The 16,514-nt window shown below is 47.8% G+C and overlaps 1 protein-coding gene across 2 annotated transcripts in view; it reads right to left on the reverse strand.

Moving 5' to 3' along the window:
* SYN3 (synapsin III) overlaps positions 1 to 16,514 on the reverse strand; it is a 316,630-nt gene that overhangs the window by 186,817 nt on the left and 113,299 nt on the right. For both annotated transcript variants that reach the window (XM_088459273.1, XM_088459272.1), the window contains exon 5: positions 2,406 to 2,562. In XM_088459273.1, the coding sequence (XP_088315399.1) occupies positions 2,406 to 2,562 (157 nt within the window). The remainder of the gene's footprint in view (positions 1 to 2,405; positions 2,563 to 16,514) is intronic.

A 16,514-nucleotide genomic window follows, 5' to 3' on the forward strand; every position in this document is an offset into this window, starting at 1 on the left:
ATATATGCAAGTTCATATAGAACTTCTATTCTATTTCTATTTTAAGCCTAGATCCCGGTGACAATCACGAACTCACGAAGGCGTGGAGCCTGTCACTAGCTGTTATCAGACAAGCGCTATTAACCAGCGAGGTGCCTTTTTTTTCAGGCTATGCACGTCCCCCTCCAACAGGTCTCATTATTCCAGTAACACAGGGCATAAACCAAGCTCATTATTCTTGGCAAGCGGGCAAAGAGAAAACATGGCTTCCAGCGCCACTGCGATGCCTGGAGCGTGACAGGAGGAAGAAAAACAATCTTTTGTTTTGTCTAGTTTTCTGGATGTTTTAGGAGCTATCAACAGTCTGCATCAGGGAACAGTCCTCTGTCTCCTGCTTGTCCAATTTCCTCGTCCCTGTCATCTTGTCCCGACACACCCGCTCCTTTGGCTTCAGTTCCTACAGATAGTGTGGCTTGCCGTAAATATGGGACATTTATGGAAATTGGCACACAGGAAACTGCACAAAAACTGCTCTGGCCCATGCCAGCCAATCGGATTATAAGATTTTCTGGTTAAGTTTCAAGAGTGTTTGCTTTACTGTTACGGGTTACAGCATTTAATACATACTGTACATATACATACCTCCCATCTTTTCCTAAACATAGATCGGGGCTTCTGTGCGTGCTGACGGAAGGGGGCATGGTCTTGCGGAAAGTGGCACGGCCTCGTGAGGAAAGCTGCGTCCACAAGCTACGCCCTGTTTACGTCACGCTGGGGAAATGCCAAGCGCTATGGGTGCGGCTGGCATGCCCCAAGTCCCTCTCTGCACTGAATAGACACTGGTTGCGTGCTCACGACCTCTATTCGCTGCTGCTTTGCTAAGCAGAACAGCGGGTGAGAGAGGGAGGCCTCCCAACCCCTCACATGTGTGGGATACTGTGGCTCGCGGGTGGGTCAATGGAACAGTACCCGAAAAGCGGGACTGTACTGACAAAGGCCCTCATTCAGAGCCGTACGCTCTGAGCAGAGCGCACGCTCTGAATGAGGGCCGTCCTCCATAATTATGGAGCGTCCTCCTGGACGCTCGTATAGCTGTGGGTCACCACCCACAGCCTATACGAACGTGCAGGTTGATGGCCGCGATGGTCTTGGCCATCGCGACCATCGCTACTGCGAGCCGGAGCCTGCGGTTGAGTTTTTCAACCGCAAGGCCCGGAGTGATTTTGGCTCTATCAGAGCCAAAATCACTCCCACTGACATCACTAGTGATGTCAGTGGGCTGGCTTCTGATGGTAGGCGTTCCCTTGGGAACGCCCCCGTCGGGGAGGCACGCCCCCGGCACGCCCACCAAAGGGGGCGTGCTGTCAATCAACATCGACAGCACGCCCCCTTTGATCAGACACAATGAGCGAAGGAAAGTCCTTCGCTCGTCGCGTCTGGCGCATGCACACGACGGAGCTCCCTCCGTCGTGCGCATGCTCAGTGCAGACCATCGACCCACTTGCGAGCGGACAGCCGCTCGCGAGTGGGTCTGAATCAGGCCCAAAATCAGGACAGTTGGGAGGAATATACAGGGTGTTCGAAAAGTCCCTCCACAGTGACTGTGGGGTCTATTTACTAAGCAGTGTTAGGAGACAGAGTGAAAAGTGATAAGAAAGTGATAAGGTACCAGCCAATCAGCTCTCGACTGTCATCTCACAGGCTGTGTTTGAAATATGACAGTTGGGAGCTGATTGGCTGGTATCTTATCACTTTCTTATCACTTTTCACTCTGTCTCCTAACACTGCTTAGTAAATAGACCACTGTATGCTAAGTGTGTGACAGTACGAAATTCAAATAGGGTAGCCACACCAACTGCCAGTGAGTCCCGGCTGCCAATGTTTGCCAGCGTTTGGGGTGGCAGTTGGTGTGGCTCCCCTATTTTAATTTTGGACTGTGCTGTAGCCCCGCCTCTGGAGCCGCCACTGTCTGCACAAAGCACAGTCACTGCGGTGGGACTTTCCGAACTCCCTGTATCAGGGGGGCATATTAAGAGAGGAGGTGGTAGATAGGAGGAGGGGGCCTGGGTGGATAGACTGCACACGCGCCCCCTCCTTCTATCCACCACTGCAGCGAAAGTGACCACCTACAACCCCATCCCCACAGCGGGTGGGCCAATGACGCAATTTGCGCTGAATTGCGTCATTGTGGCCCCACCCGATTCACAATGGCAGTAATCTCGCGATTCTGTAGCGAGGGCGGGGCCATGATGACGCAATCACACGGTCACGCCCCCAATGCCGCATCATGACCCCGGCCGCAGGGACAGCCAGAATGTCGGCAAGTATGTCTAGAATCTGATTGGCTGCTATGGGAATCACCTCGTACTTGATCCTCGATCCTAAAAGAGACATTTCCATTCCGTATATGAAATATAAGCACTCACCACCCATGGCTTGCTGCAGAAGTTGTAGATGGAGTAGAGAGAGTTGACGCTCGGGACCCCTCCATACTGCAGCCCAATGATCAGGCTCCGAAAATCCTCGCCAAGCGTCATACTGTATGCATGCTGGCGAATCAGCACGAAGTCTGGCTTGAAGGACCTGGTGGGAGATAAATAATCTGGGGTCAGGTACATTCGCCACTCTGGGCCCAGTTGCAGCTGGGGTAATCCTCCCTACTAGAATTTCAGCACCTCTGCTAAAGTTCCCTACATCCGTTTACATTATAAGTGATAATACATTATTATAACACACATGTACCAGTGTGGAATAGAGGAATGCACCACATACAATAACGGTTTATAACCAGACACAGGTTCTCTATGGAGAAATCCTGTAATAAGGTTTCTCCATAGAGAGCGTTAGCAATAGTGACACCTACAGGTGAGAGCAAGGATTTTGCGGCATAAATTGTATTTACCCAATATCTGGAAATACTATCAAATAGAATCTTAAAATTGGATGGAGGGCAATGAAAAATAAAAAGTTTCCATGTTGACAGGAATGACACATTTTTTTCCACAGAAACCCGCAGAACGTTTACAAATAGTAAATACTGTTTTTATTGCTATTTAAGAAAAAGTATATCTAAAGGGATAGTAGCCACGACGTTTTCTGTGCCTAATTCCGCACAAGATGTCGTTATAAATTATACCTATGATTAAAGTAAGGCTGATGGGGTATATTAAGGAACCTATATTAGAACCTCTATACACTCCTTCCTATACCTTCTAATATCCTGCCTATACCTTCTAATATCCTGCCTATACCTTCTAATATCCTGCCTATACCTACTAATATCCTGCCTATACCTTCTAAGGATTACGCTAATTTGCGTACGCAGTCATACAGTAAATGAAGACTTCAGACCTGGAATCTGTGGTTCCAAAGCACAAGTATTATTCAATTAAAAGTACAGTCAATTACACGCTATTGATCCAGACACAATTCGGCGCAAAGGAATTATACAGACCCAAGTACAGTATACATACGCAGCGCTTCCGGACCAGATGTTAGGCATCAGCAAGAAACCCCTTCGTCAATCAGCATTCAGCAAGAAGACTAAGACCCAGGGTTGCAGCACACATATTTATACCCACCAGGAATAGACAACACAATAGAGAAGTTTGTTGCTGATGCCATTGGTTCCCAAGGGGGATACATCTGTTACAGAGCATTTAACAGGCTGATTCAAATAGACACAACCCAGCCTCCAACAACTGAGGGTCTCTGGTTTCCCGCCCCATGTAACATCCTAACAGTTGTTCATATTATATAAATTTTGTTGCTTGAAGTCTCTGCGGTCCATAAGTTGAGAATGCATGATGCGATCTCCACACCGACGATACCGGAATTCTGTTGAAAGAGTAAGCATCAGTACAAAACCAAACACGGCTTACTTAGCATGTATAAAACCTTAGTTACCAAATAATCTTTATTTCACAGCATTTATACTAAATGAATGAACTTAAATCTTATCCTTTAAAGCTTATGGAACCTTGTATGTGGATATGTAATGTGTGAGTATGCGGGGTTTGATATAAAGACGCTAGTTAACTTGGAGCAGATGCGTGCGCATAAAGCTAATGAACAGCGTTTTCATATAGGATCTTATGCATTCGCTAATATGCGATTAGTTACCAGCGCAATTGTGCGTATTAATGTGTGTATGAGAAATGGTGCACTTACATCTCACTTCAACTAAGTTAACACCTAGCAGTGTGGAATGCTAATCCTTTTAGTTCCACACGCCCCCCTCTCTCAGCAGCCCCCACCCTTCCCAGGCTCAAAAGTAAAGTCCTTTGTTCTCCCAGACTCTTGTGTAAATGCAAATTAGCAAAGCTACAAGACCCAAAACCTAAGATAACACTCTTGGCTTTGAAGGTATTTTTATTGCAGGAAGCCTGCTAATGTAAGGTGTGTATTCAAGCAGGGCCACCTGGAGTGAGAGCAGACGTTGTATCCAGGAAGCTTGTCTACACAGGCTAGTTGTCACGTGGCCATTTGCTCTGTTCAGCTAATTCAATATATCCTTTAAGGGAATTATAATAATATACACTTTATCCAGAGCACCCAAACTACGTAAAGTCATGAAATGGGCTTTTGGTGAATCGCCGTAACTTATGGCGATAGTCACAGATGCAATCGCAATAGTTTTATCGCCACATGTACTAAAATGTGAGTTTATCTAAAATGGCGCTTAGGCAGCCATTCGCAAAATGGCATCTTGCGGCCAGTCGCAAGATGGTGTCGCTGCGATTCAATTTTAAACTGGTCTTGTCTCGGCCAATAATCCAGCTTCGACAATATTTACTAAGTTTTAGAAGTGATGTTGCCCATAGCCACCAATCAGATTCTAGCTATAATCTTCTAGAAGGTGCTAGTTGAAAGTTAAGTAGAATCTGATAGGTTGCTATGGGCAACATCTGCACTTCTAATAACTCTCACTTTAGTAAATATACGTGTCTGGGATTTGTTTTCCGACCTTTGGTAATAATGTTATAGCTCTCAATCCCATGTATCCCATGTTGTTAGGCCATTGTTTGAGTTTCATTAGATTGACAGCAGAGCTGTGGGAGGAGACACTGAGGTAAATTTACTATAGTGAGAGTTTTTAGAAGTGTAGATGTTGCCCATAGCAACCAATCAGAATCTATTTAGCATTTAACTAGCACATTCTATAAGATAATAGCTAGAATCTGATTGGTTGCTATGGGCAACATCTCCACTTCTAAAAACTCTCATTTTAGTAAATACACCCCAATAGAGTTTATAGGGAAAAGGGAAGGAAATAATGGAACTGTGCCATACCGCCAAACACTTTAGAGTCTGGAATCTAAAGACGCCAAAGCCAGCCGCACCATCGAAACTTGTGCGGCCTCTTATGAGTGTGCGTCTATGCGTGCAACCGTTTTCGCTGACACGCACTCAACATAACACGACCATAAGACGGGCCATCTCCGTGCTTGTGTTAAGCCACCTCCCAGTCACCGCCCAGGAACAGCCACTAAATTTTCAATACGCTTTCTCCGTGCGCGAATCTGAAATCGCAACAGCGACTCTGCACGGACACAACCGGGGCGCAGGCGGGTTGCGACTTTGACGCTTGCACAGTTGCAAAAAAAAACAAAATGGGTTTTACATGGGCGGTGCGTCCAATCAAGGCCCTGATCCCCTCCTGCTGACCTGCTGCAGGAGGTACAAAGGGCCTTATCCAGACCCGGTCGCAAGCACTGAGCGCTCGCAACCGGGTCAATGGTGGCCCAGAGCGCAGGCGCATGACGGAGCCGGCTCCGTCGTGCGCATGCACGAGACCTGGATAGCGGTGGGCAATCCGTCGCTCCGGGTCTCGCACCAAAGGGGGCGTGCTGTCGATGTTGAGTGACAGCACGTCCCCTTTGGTGGGCGTGCCGGGGGAGTGGCTTCCCAGACGGAGGCGTTCCCATGGGAACGCCTACCGTCTGGGGCCGACCCCACTGACATCACTAGTGATGACAGTGGGAGTGCTTTTGGCGCTGATAGAGCCAAAAGCACTCCAGGGCTTGCGGCAGACTAGACCCTACCACAAGGGTCTTGTCGCAAGCCCGATGGTCGCGATAGTCTTGACCATCGCGACCATCATCCTGGCCGCTCGCATTAGCTGTGGGTGGCCCTTATTCAGAGCGAGCGCTCTGTCATAGCGACCGGCTCTGAATCAGGGCCAAAGTTCAGGATCACATGTGGGGATAAAGCTGATTATTCGCCCACTTCCCCCTGTATAGATACTCAGGTCAGGTTTTCCACAAAAAAAAAAAAACGATGTGGATGAACCACGTGCATTTGAAATAACATCTCTGTATAACTCTACAGCAGGAACGTGTTTCCTCAGCCTGCGGTTCTCCCTATGCAAATACACTTTTTCCTAACCTCCGCTGTGCTACTTATAGCTCTGTAGACATTAGAGGACTCCCTAGCTCAGCATATTGACATTGGAAATAACCTGCGTTTACTTTGGGTGGAGAAAGTTAGGAGGGAGAATGCTCCTCACTTTTCCTTTTGGTAATTCTGTGGATGATGTAGTTCCATCGTCTAAAGGGGATAACTTGGCACGAGCATGAGACAGGTGGGGAAAGAAAAAGAAAGAAATGTTCTTGATTTAAATTGCGTGCAAGAGGTCAGCGTTTGTGTAACAATGCCGCGCAATCTGGCGCGGTGCTATGAAGCCCCGCAGGTGGTGGGGACCATCGGGAAGTGGTACAGGCAGGAATCTGACATCTCCTATAGGAAATACCAGGGCTGAGCTGACATAAGGTAGACTTCTAAGCAGGCGAGAGACGAAAGAGGAGACTTCATGGCTCTTGGAATCCACCAAGGCCTCAGGCTACCCTACACTTACACGTAAACAAGCTAATGACATACATACACAAGCATGGCATCTAAAACCCTCATAAATCTAAGGGAGTCTAAGGGGAAAAAAATCCTATAGTGAATCTCTCCTGATGTGATTGCATGACCTGTCTGCCTGGGCACGTGTGCCTGTTAGGGGCTACTCATTATAACACAGGATCTCATTCAGACCCGCTCGCAAACGCTGAGCGCTCGCAAGCGGGTCGATGTTTAGGCCCTGCACAGCGGCCGCACTGTGCGTGCGGAAGCCCCGCTCCGGAGCTCACTACAAAAGGGGCGGCTGTCGATGGTGATCGACAGCTCGCCCCGTTTTGTAGGCGTGGCAGGGGGGGTGGTTTCACAAACGGAGGCGTTCCTGTTTTGTGGGCGGCCGCACTGACATCAGCAGTGATGTCAGTGGGGAGCTTCCTGCCGAGACCCAACCTCAAGGTCTCGTCGCAAGCCCCAATGGTCGCCATGGTCTTGACCATCGCGACTATCAACCTGGTTGGTCGCTAAAGCTGTGGGTGTTAACCCACAGCTTAGCTAGCGACCAGGAGGCCGCACTTCAAAAGAGAAGCGGCCGTCCACATTCAGAACGAGCGCTCGCAATTTGCGAGCGCCTCTGAATGAGGGCCACAGTGTTGTGATTGAGTAATTGCTGTGGCTGAGCAATAATTTTTTATTCTTTCTAGAGCAGGCGCTTCCTCCATCAGATCGGCTGTCCGGAATATCTTGGTGACCCAATGGTCAATATTCCTTGATGAGGCGCCTTGTCCCTCTGTACCCCTTGGCATTACAACAAGCCTGTCTGTCATTATAAAGGATTCTGTGCAGTCCGCCTACATCCGTAGGTCTCTTACCAGGTCTCCTTTATAGTTACTACAGTATATATTGTTGTTGTTATTATTATAACAATAATGCCTCTTCTTGATCATAGTGTGGCTTTGGATACAATAAATGCTAAGACCCATTGTTGACTAATATGAAAAGCTGTTCCTTCCATTGGGAAGATAGGTTTCGGCTAATCTAACGAGAGTGTTGCTCTAGAGAAAAACAAAACACACAAAAGAGGCCCAATTGCAGAACAAATCTTGGATTTCAGAGACTAATTTGGTTGATACTTTGGCCACCTTTAGGTCAAGGGTCATGGTAGGACAGGCTCAAACATATACGTAGGAGAAATTAAAACTCCAGTGGTTGTGTGTCCCATTCTCTGCAAGTATACTTTTTTACCCCCAGTTTTGGAATTGTGGTAAAGATGAAGCTGTACCCATTGGTATCCTAGGCTTCGTCTTCAAAAGTGACCGATACTGGGTCCAGGGCAAAGGAAGGACCAGGGTTTACCCAGTCCGGTGACATATCACCTTGAGGCCTGGGGTGGCTTTTTCCGAAGGTTCCAGGTCTGTTGGCAACCTCTGCATGCTATCGGATACTGCCTGACGCATAAAGGAGGCATCACTTCTCAGGACTCGGCTAGTTGGTCTAGAGTTGGTTCTTTGAACCACTATTCCAAGGAGGCAGTACCCACAACCCTAGCCTTGATCCAGTCTATAACGTCTGGAATGATCATCTGGGAAACAATCAATGTGTTGCTGATGGCAATCCAGATGGTAGATAGACAGTAACTAGATATTCAATAGATAGACACCAGAAGGTAGACAGTGAAAAAGTCGACAGGGACGTAGGTCAACAGGGTCAAAATGTCAACAGGTAAATGTTTGACAGGATCAAAAGGTTGCTGACATGGTCGACATGCAAATGGCCTACACAGAAAAGGTCAACACAAGGTTTTTCATGATTTTTAGGGTTAGGTTTAGGATTAAGCACTTGTAGGACGGTTAGGATTAGGCTGCGGAATGGGGCGGTTAGGGTTAGGCACTAGGGGGAGGGTTAGGACGCATAGGACTTTTTGGGCCAGCTAAACTTAAAGGGGCAATAGCCAACACATTATTAAATTGGCAACACTGAAAACACTTGTGGTTTAGTGTCCCTCATGCTTAATTATCAGCCTTCGGGCTTACATATAATAGAGATTTTCAACAATAAATATAGTACTGAGGTGGTTACAGGTGGGATCTGCCAGCCAGCAAGCCCCTGTGAGTTCTGGATATTATCTAAGGGATGGAGAGGTGGGTCCCAGTGCTTAAATCCTCATGGTGCAGTTCTAACAATGGGCCTGATTCGGCAAGGATCGCAGTTACGAATACACACATAAATGGCAGATTATTGCGTACCGCGCATGCGTATGCAGTGCACAAATTAGCCATTGCAATCGGGACTGCGATTGCAGCGACTACGCAGACCCATCGCAGAGTGATTGACAGGAAGTCCCGTTTGTGGGTGTGTTTTTCAACGAAATTGCATGGGCGAGCATAAATTATCCACTGCGATGCCCTACGCAGACTGACACCCAATAGCGTGCGCTGAAGTTAGCAATTTCTGAGTAAGGTCAGAGCTTGTGTAAGTATGCGAGAGGCTGCGATGGTACTCCATGTTACCGATGGTTTCGCAGTCCTGCTAAACATTATGGATGTGTGTAAGGTAAAGTGGGCGTCCTTGTGTAGTGCTGAGATTGCATAGCGATCATAATTAATTAGCATACTATCGCAGTGAGACTGCGTGCGTAATAGCAGCTGCAATCGCAATAGCGATCCAAGCTGAATCAGGCCCAATGATCACAAACACCGCCAACGCGTTTTCGAGACAAGACTTGGTCTATTTCTCAAGGCATTGATGTCTTGAGGACAAGACCAAGCATTATCTCGGAACACGTTTATTATTATTATAATAATTATAATTATTGTTATTATTAATAATAAAATAATATTTCATATACCAATTCCCATGAAAATCCATGCCTCTAGTTCCACTACGCATGTACGTAAGGCACTAAGACTGACCGGCGAATCAGTAAGAATACACTTATACACCTGGCAGCAAGTATCACCGAACTGAGCTGAGCCTCACTTGTTTTATACTATGATAGACGATTTCACATTGAAAGTCTTCTCTCTTGCCGTATAATAATAAATAGGAACCCTCAGCCCAAATAGTGGTACCCCGGGTAAAAATGACCTGAGAGGGACCTGCTAGTATTTTATATCATGGAGAGTATCAGTCTTATCGGGTTACCTGGGAAAAGGGGGTACGTAAGTGTCGGCTACCGTGGGCATAATCAGGAAATAAACACGTTCCATCATTTATGCAGGAAACATTATGGTTGGGGTGGGGGTACGTCTTCTTCCACCCAGATTTGTCAGTGGTTGGCCAGGCCTGCATTAAGAGTTGCACTTGTGGACAGGTACACAAGCGAGGTTGGAGGCACAGCGAGTCTCTCAGACTGGGGACACAAGTCTATCAGTGTAAGAGCTCTGGAGGAGCCTATAAACTCATCATGGAAAGTTTGCTGTGAGTTTGTGTTTTTAGTGAGAGTTGAAGGGAGCGGTTTTGCAGATTTTAGACAGGGAAGTCTGTTTTATTAGGAGAGCATGACTGGCCAGGATTTATTATTCTTACCTTTATTTTTAAAACCTGGCTGCGTGTCAGGGTAAGGGTGATGCTGTGAAGCCTGTTTATTTGACATTCCTACAGACTTTTCACCACAGCAAAGGTGAAGGAAGATATAAATAAATATATATATATACTGTATATATATATTATATATATATATATATATATACTGACGGTAACAGGAACATGACAGCACATGGAGCACCAGAACAAAGTGCAGGGAGCAGCCATCTTGAAGGGCGGAGAAGACAGAAGGAGATTTGGCATCCATCTTGCAGACCTTCCAACTGTCCCAGTTTCTGAGGGACAGTCCCGATTTCAGGGCTGTGTCCTTCCGTCCGGCAGTGGGAAAGTTTCCAGTTATGTCCCATTCTCTGCTGCTCCGCATAGCACCCGCTACATGTGCGCGTGGCATTGAATAGGATTTTGAAGAGGAGGAATCTTAGGGGTTTATGTACTAAAGCCTTAAAGAGAGACAAAGTAGATGGAGGAAAAGTACCAACCAATCAGCTCCTAACTATCATTTTTCAAAAACAGCCTGTAAGGTGACAGTTAGGAGCTGATTGGTTGGCACTTTATCTTCGTCCACTTTATCTCTCTCCAAGGTTTAGTACATTAGACCTCTAAGAAACAGCCTAGCGCAACTTGGCCACACCGCCATTGCAACATGGACACAGATATCGCCATCGGAACATGGCCAAGTGCGCTGGAGTTGAAAAAAATATACTGTAGTTTATTCATACGAATAAGACAATGAGGTGACTTTCAATTTAAATACCTCAGACTGGGAGTTTACTGGTTAATTGGTCAACTTCGTTGTATTGTGTATTCTGATAGATTTTTGGCCACTGCGATTCATCTTCTGTTCTTCACCAAACAATGTATTTAATTACATGTACAGACATCGTCAACATCAGGAAACATAATTTATCTTCTGTTCCCCAAATATATAGAAGTGACTAAGGCGATAGTCATTCTTCTTATGAATTAAGGCCAGAGTACTCAATGCTAATCCAGTAATACATGTGGGGAAAACAGAACCGTGAGACTACAATGGTCTCTGCCCGGACAAGGACCCGTGATCAGCAGCATTGTGCTGTAACACCCACGACGGCGACGGCATACGCAGCTGGATTACTCACGGCGTGTGACGAGACTTGCAATTGCTGAGTACTCAAGCCGTCGCAGTGGCTAATTTATGCACGCCCATGTAACGGCGTTCAAACGGACAGGCACGCCTACATTTCTCCGGCACTCACCCGTCACTCACACTGCAATGGCAGTCTATCTGCGCGCGGGATCACTGTGTGATCGCCATGCTAGCCTGCACACGCCCACTTTGGTGCATGCACAGTACGCACCATCGGCCGATCTGCGTACAAGGTTGCAATTGCGATCCATGCTGAATCAGGCCCCTAGACTGATACTAATTAAACGTAGTAAATAATATTTAGGTGGTTAATTAATTTGTGTGCTGATGTAAGAAAGTGTAATTTGTAATATACAGATATTGCTTATTAATATTTTATGGATTATACTGTATGTATTATTAATTAAAATAATTATTTAAGCTCATAAGATAGTTTGACAAATATTTATTATACTAATAAAATAAAATACTGATTTCCCCCCAAGTAGTCTCTATTCTCTCTTATAGCGCTCGGGTGGGTTCGGCCAAGTGGCAAGTGCTTGGGGGGTGTGGTGATGTGAGTATCATCATCACAGAACCGCCCCATGCGGTAAATTGTTTCAGGGGTGGGGCCGTACTGATTAGCAGTACATTCTGGGCCCGATTCAGACCCGGACGCAACGCGGCATTCGCTCTAAGCTGATTTTCGCATTCTGCGAATGCGTATAAGCCGCAGTGCATGTGCGCAAGCCAGTCTTGGCGATCGGGAATCGGGCGCTCGAAGTACACAGACTGGGCGCTACTTTGAGTAGCGCCCAGGGAGACATACGCCGGGAGCCCGACATACCGAACAAAGGTAAGCCGGGCGCTGGGCGCGGACAGCCGCGGGGGGGGAGGGTTACGTTTTAGGGCTCCCGGGGCGACTTAGGGTTAGACACCCCACCGGGAAAGTTAGGGTTCAGTGACAGATAGCGCCTTTTGTGGGTGGTGTCAGGGGAAGGGCTATGAAAACGGGGGTGTGGATGTGTGAACGCAGGTGTGTCTGTGCGTTCTAACGGTGGGCGTCCATAATTAGCATGGAAGCGTCATTGTACACGTCACCTGGTTGTATTTCAGCCTGCAGTGAACGCAGTGCTTGCGGCAGGGTAGGGTCTACCTCAAGGGCTGCGAGCAGCTCCGATGGCTCTCGATGTTACTGATATTACATACACTTCCTGCAGATGACGTGTGCTGCAAAGGATAAGGTGGCGCCATTACACCGGCGTGCATACCCGCCCCCTGACGGCTACGAAAGTGCGCTGCGTTGCGTTCGGGTCTGAATCGCCCCCTGTGTCATTACCCACCCAGTCCCAAGATTCAAATTCAGGAGCCTCCCGGACATTCCAGTATAGTAGCAAGTATCCATTATACCAGAGGTTCCCAAACACGGTCCTCAAGGCACGCCAACAGTACAGGTTTTAGAGATATCCATGGTTAAGCATGAATATCCTTAAACCCTGGACTGTTGTTAGGGTGCATTGAGGCCCGAATTTGGGAACCTCTGCATTATACCCTGATTTAGGGCCTGATTCAGAGCTGAACGCTCTGACCAGAGCGCTCGCTCTGAATCAGGGCCCTCCTACCTTTTTTTGGAGCGTCCTCATGGACGCTCGCATAGCTGTGGGTTACCACCCACAGCTATAGCGAGCGTCCATGATGATGGTCGCGATGGTCTTGACCATCGCGACCATCGGGCTTGCGACGGAGACCCTGCGGTAGGGTCTCCCTGCCACAAGCCCTGGAGTGATTTTGGCTCTATCAGAGCCAAAATCGCTCCCACTGACATCACTAGTGATGTCAGTGGGGCCGGCTGCAGACGGTAGGCGTTCCCATGGGAACGCCTCCGTCTGGCAGGCACGCCCACCAAAGGGGGCATGCTATCAATCAACATCGACAGCACGCCCCCTTTGGTGCGAGACCCGGAGCGACAGCTTGGCTGTCGCAGTCCGGGTCTCGCGCATGTGCAGTGGGGAACATCGTACTGCCGCTCGCGAGCGGGTCTGAATGACCCCCTTAATCTCTATTATATTACTGTTTCTATTGCTCTTACTTCAGATTTTCTTTCTTTTTTTAACCCCTTCAGATGTTCCTCAACATTAACGCCGTTAGGCATGTAAATGGTCTTACCTTATTTAGACCACTAAATGTGCCTGACAGGTCATATTGTGCAAAAAGAGTGGGCGAGATAATGCTTGGGATTTTCTTTTACTAGTGTAATAAAAATAATAGTGTATACAAAAAAATTCCATTACAATAAGGTAAACGGGGGCCTCCGTGGGGCAGACAGCAGCGAGCACACACAGTTTGTCCCAAAGCAAGCGCTTCAGTTCCGACGGCGAAAAAATGATAAAAAACATAAATAAAAATTATATTTATAACTAAATGAAAACAACGTTGCTGAAATAGGAGGGTTTTGGTTTCATTTTCCTCTAAGAACTTGTGTTACATGCATGAATCCGGCCATTGTTTATTTCCAGTTGTTTTGGAAATTATTTTATTTTTGGATTCAACTATTTTCCAAAGACAGGAGTCCTGATCCTGAGTGCTACGCTATGGCGCTATTCACGTAAATGGTTGGGAGGTAGTCAGGAAGGCGACGGTCTAAATGCCGACCGCCAGCTTCACGACTGTCTAATCTCGGCAAAGTACTAATGACAGGCGTCGAAATCCCGATGCCTGTCATTAGACATACGCCGGGAGCCCGACATACCGAACGAAGGTAAGCCGGGCGCTGGGCGCGGAGAGCCGCGGGGGGGATGGTTACGTTTTAGGGCTCCCGGAGCGACTTAGGGTTAGACACCCCACCGGGAATGTTAGGGATAGACTAGGGGGAGGGAGGGTTAGGGTTAGGCACTCCCGGGGGAGGTTAGGGCTAGGCACCTCCCTGGGAGACTTAGGTTTTGGCTGCGGGGAAGGGGGGGTTAGGTTTAGGCACTTAGCGGGGGGTTAGAGTTAGGCACTTTTGGGGAAGGTTAGGGTTAGGCACCCCTAAGGGAGGGTTAGGGGGGAAAATAGGGTTAGCTATATTTACCTTATTAGTGATCGGGATCTTCACCTCTGTTTGGCTTCCGCTGTCAGGATTTGAACCGCCGGCCAGCGGTATTACCTGCTACACCCAAATGGTCTATGATGTTTATCTGCGCACGCGTCTAAGTTGATAAAAAAGTTGCACAGCACATGCTGTATGTCCCATAGCGTTAGCGTACACAGGGCCTGATTCAGCAGTGTACGCAATCGCGATCGCAGCTGCAATTTCGTACGTAACGCAGCTGCGAAAGTATGCTAGTGCTTACCAAAGCCCCGCTGGCATAGGGACGCCCACTGCTGCTCTCTCATATCCGTCCAACCTCGCTTTTCTGCATAAACATCGGTACCATCGAGGCACATCGGCCCGTCACGCAGCATTTACACCAGGTCTGACCAGCCGCAGACACCGCAAGTCTCCTCGCACGCAGAGGGCTCTCATAATGCCAATGCAATCGCAGTGGCTAATTTATGCGCGCCCACGAGACGGTGTTCAAACACGTCTGCGTTTTCTGACCACTTCCCCGTCACCACCCCCAACTGCTCACAGCCTGTCTCTCGCTCTGTGATGGATACCTTTGTGCGTCCGTAATCGCAATGCGATCGCTGCGCACGGGCAGTGCAACATGTACGCATGTGCAATAGCCAACAATCGCTCGACTGCATCCGTAAGTGCTATTGCATACGCTACTGAATCAGGCCCAAAGTCGCAGTTGCGATCAAGAGCCGCGGTCTCAGAAATGTGCTGGGCGTTCCTGGGCGGTGGCTTTTTAGATGCACTGAAATGTACCGTCTTATGGGCGAGTTATGATGGTGTCGCTGAAGTGGTTGTCAACTCCAACTCTCCATTGCTGACATTGGAGGCCATTCTCTGAGGGAGATTCTGCACCTAGCACGGGACTGGTGCACGTTTCTATGGTGCGTCTCCGTCCTTGCACATGCAGATGCTCGGCTATACCCCAGGAAAGGGCTTGTAGTGGTATTAGCATAAAGTCACAGACACGGCTGCCGCAAAAGACACACACACAGACGCCGCTGCATCTGACGCAGAATCAGCGCCAGAATGGAGAGATGTTTGTCCGCAGTGATGTGAGCTATACAATGGTCCCTGTAGTGGTCTTTGGCCTCCCCAGGAATTGAGAACAGGACTGTGAATGGCACCAAAAATTGGGATCTTTCATTTATAGTATAGTATGCTAAGGGTCATTATTGTATAGTAGTCACAAGACTTGCGTCTCTATGTGACGGTAACCACCAGATCAGCGTTTATCAGCGTTTTCCATACTCCTGGTGCACAGGTGTACTCATTACCAACCATACTCCGGGTGCACAGGTGTACTCATTACCAACCATACTCCGGGTGCACAGGTGTACTCATTACCAACCATACTGCTGGTGCACAGGTGTACTCATTACCGACCATACTGCTGGTACACAGGTGTACTCATTACCAACCATACTTCGGGTGCACAGGTGTACTCATTACTGACCATACTCCAGGTGCACAGGTGTACTCATTACAAACCATACTGCTGGCGCACAGGTGTACTCATTACTGACCATACTCCTGGTGCTCAGGTGTACTCATTACCCACAGACACATTTGAAAAGATCCACAGGTGGTACGAAATATTTCACCTGTGCTCCAGTGAGGAGACCTGGAAAACATACACTGTCATGGCTCCCTGAGAAAGTTGGGAAACACTGCACCAGATAATGGGTTCATTATTATATCTATCAGATTAGGTTCTAAACTGTACCCAAGCCACCAAATATGGGCCCTGGAGTTGAAAAGTTGCTTCGCTCTCAGACATCAGGCGGAGTTCACCCTCGGCACATCTCAGGTTGACTACTAGACAAGGTCAAGGCTATCCCGATGGGCCTGGACTGATCTCAGACACTGCTCACTCTCCAACCAGTTCCCCAGGACTCATTTAATGGAAAAATGGTTAAACCACTCAACTTTGATCTTTGGTCTCCGTCA

The sequence above is a fragment of the Taudactylus pleione genome, unplaced genomic scaffold (genome assembly GCF_031769625.1).
Source record: "Taudactylus pleione unplaced genomic scaffold, aTauple2 ptg000903l, whole genome shotgun sequence".
NCBI classification, from domain to species: Eukaryota; Metazoa; Chordata; class Amphibia; order Anura; family Myobatrachidae; genus Taudactylus; species Taudactylus pleione.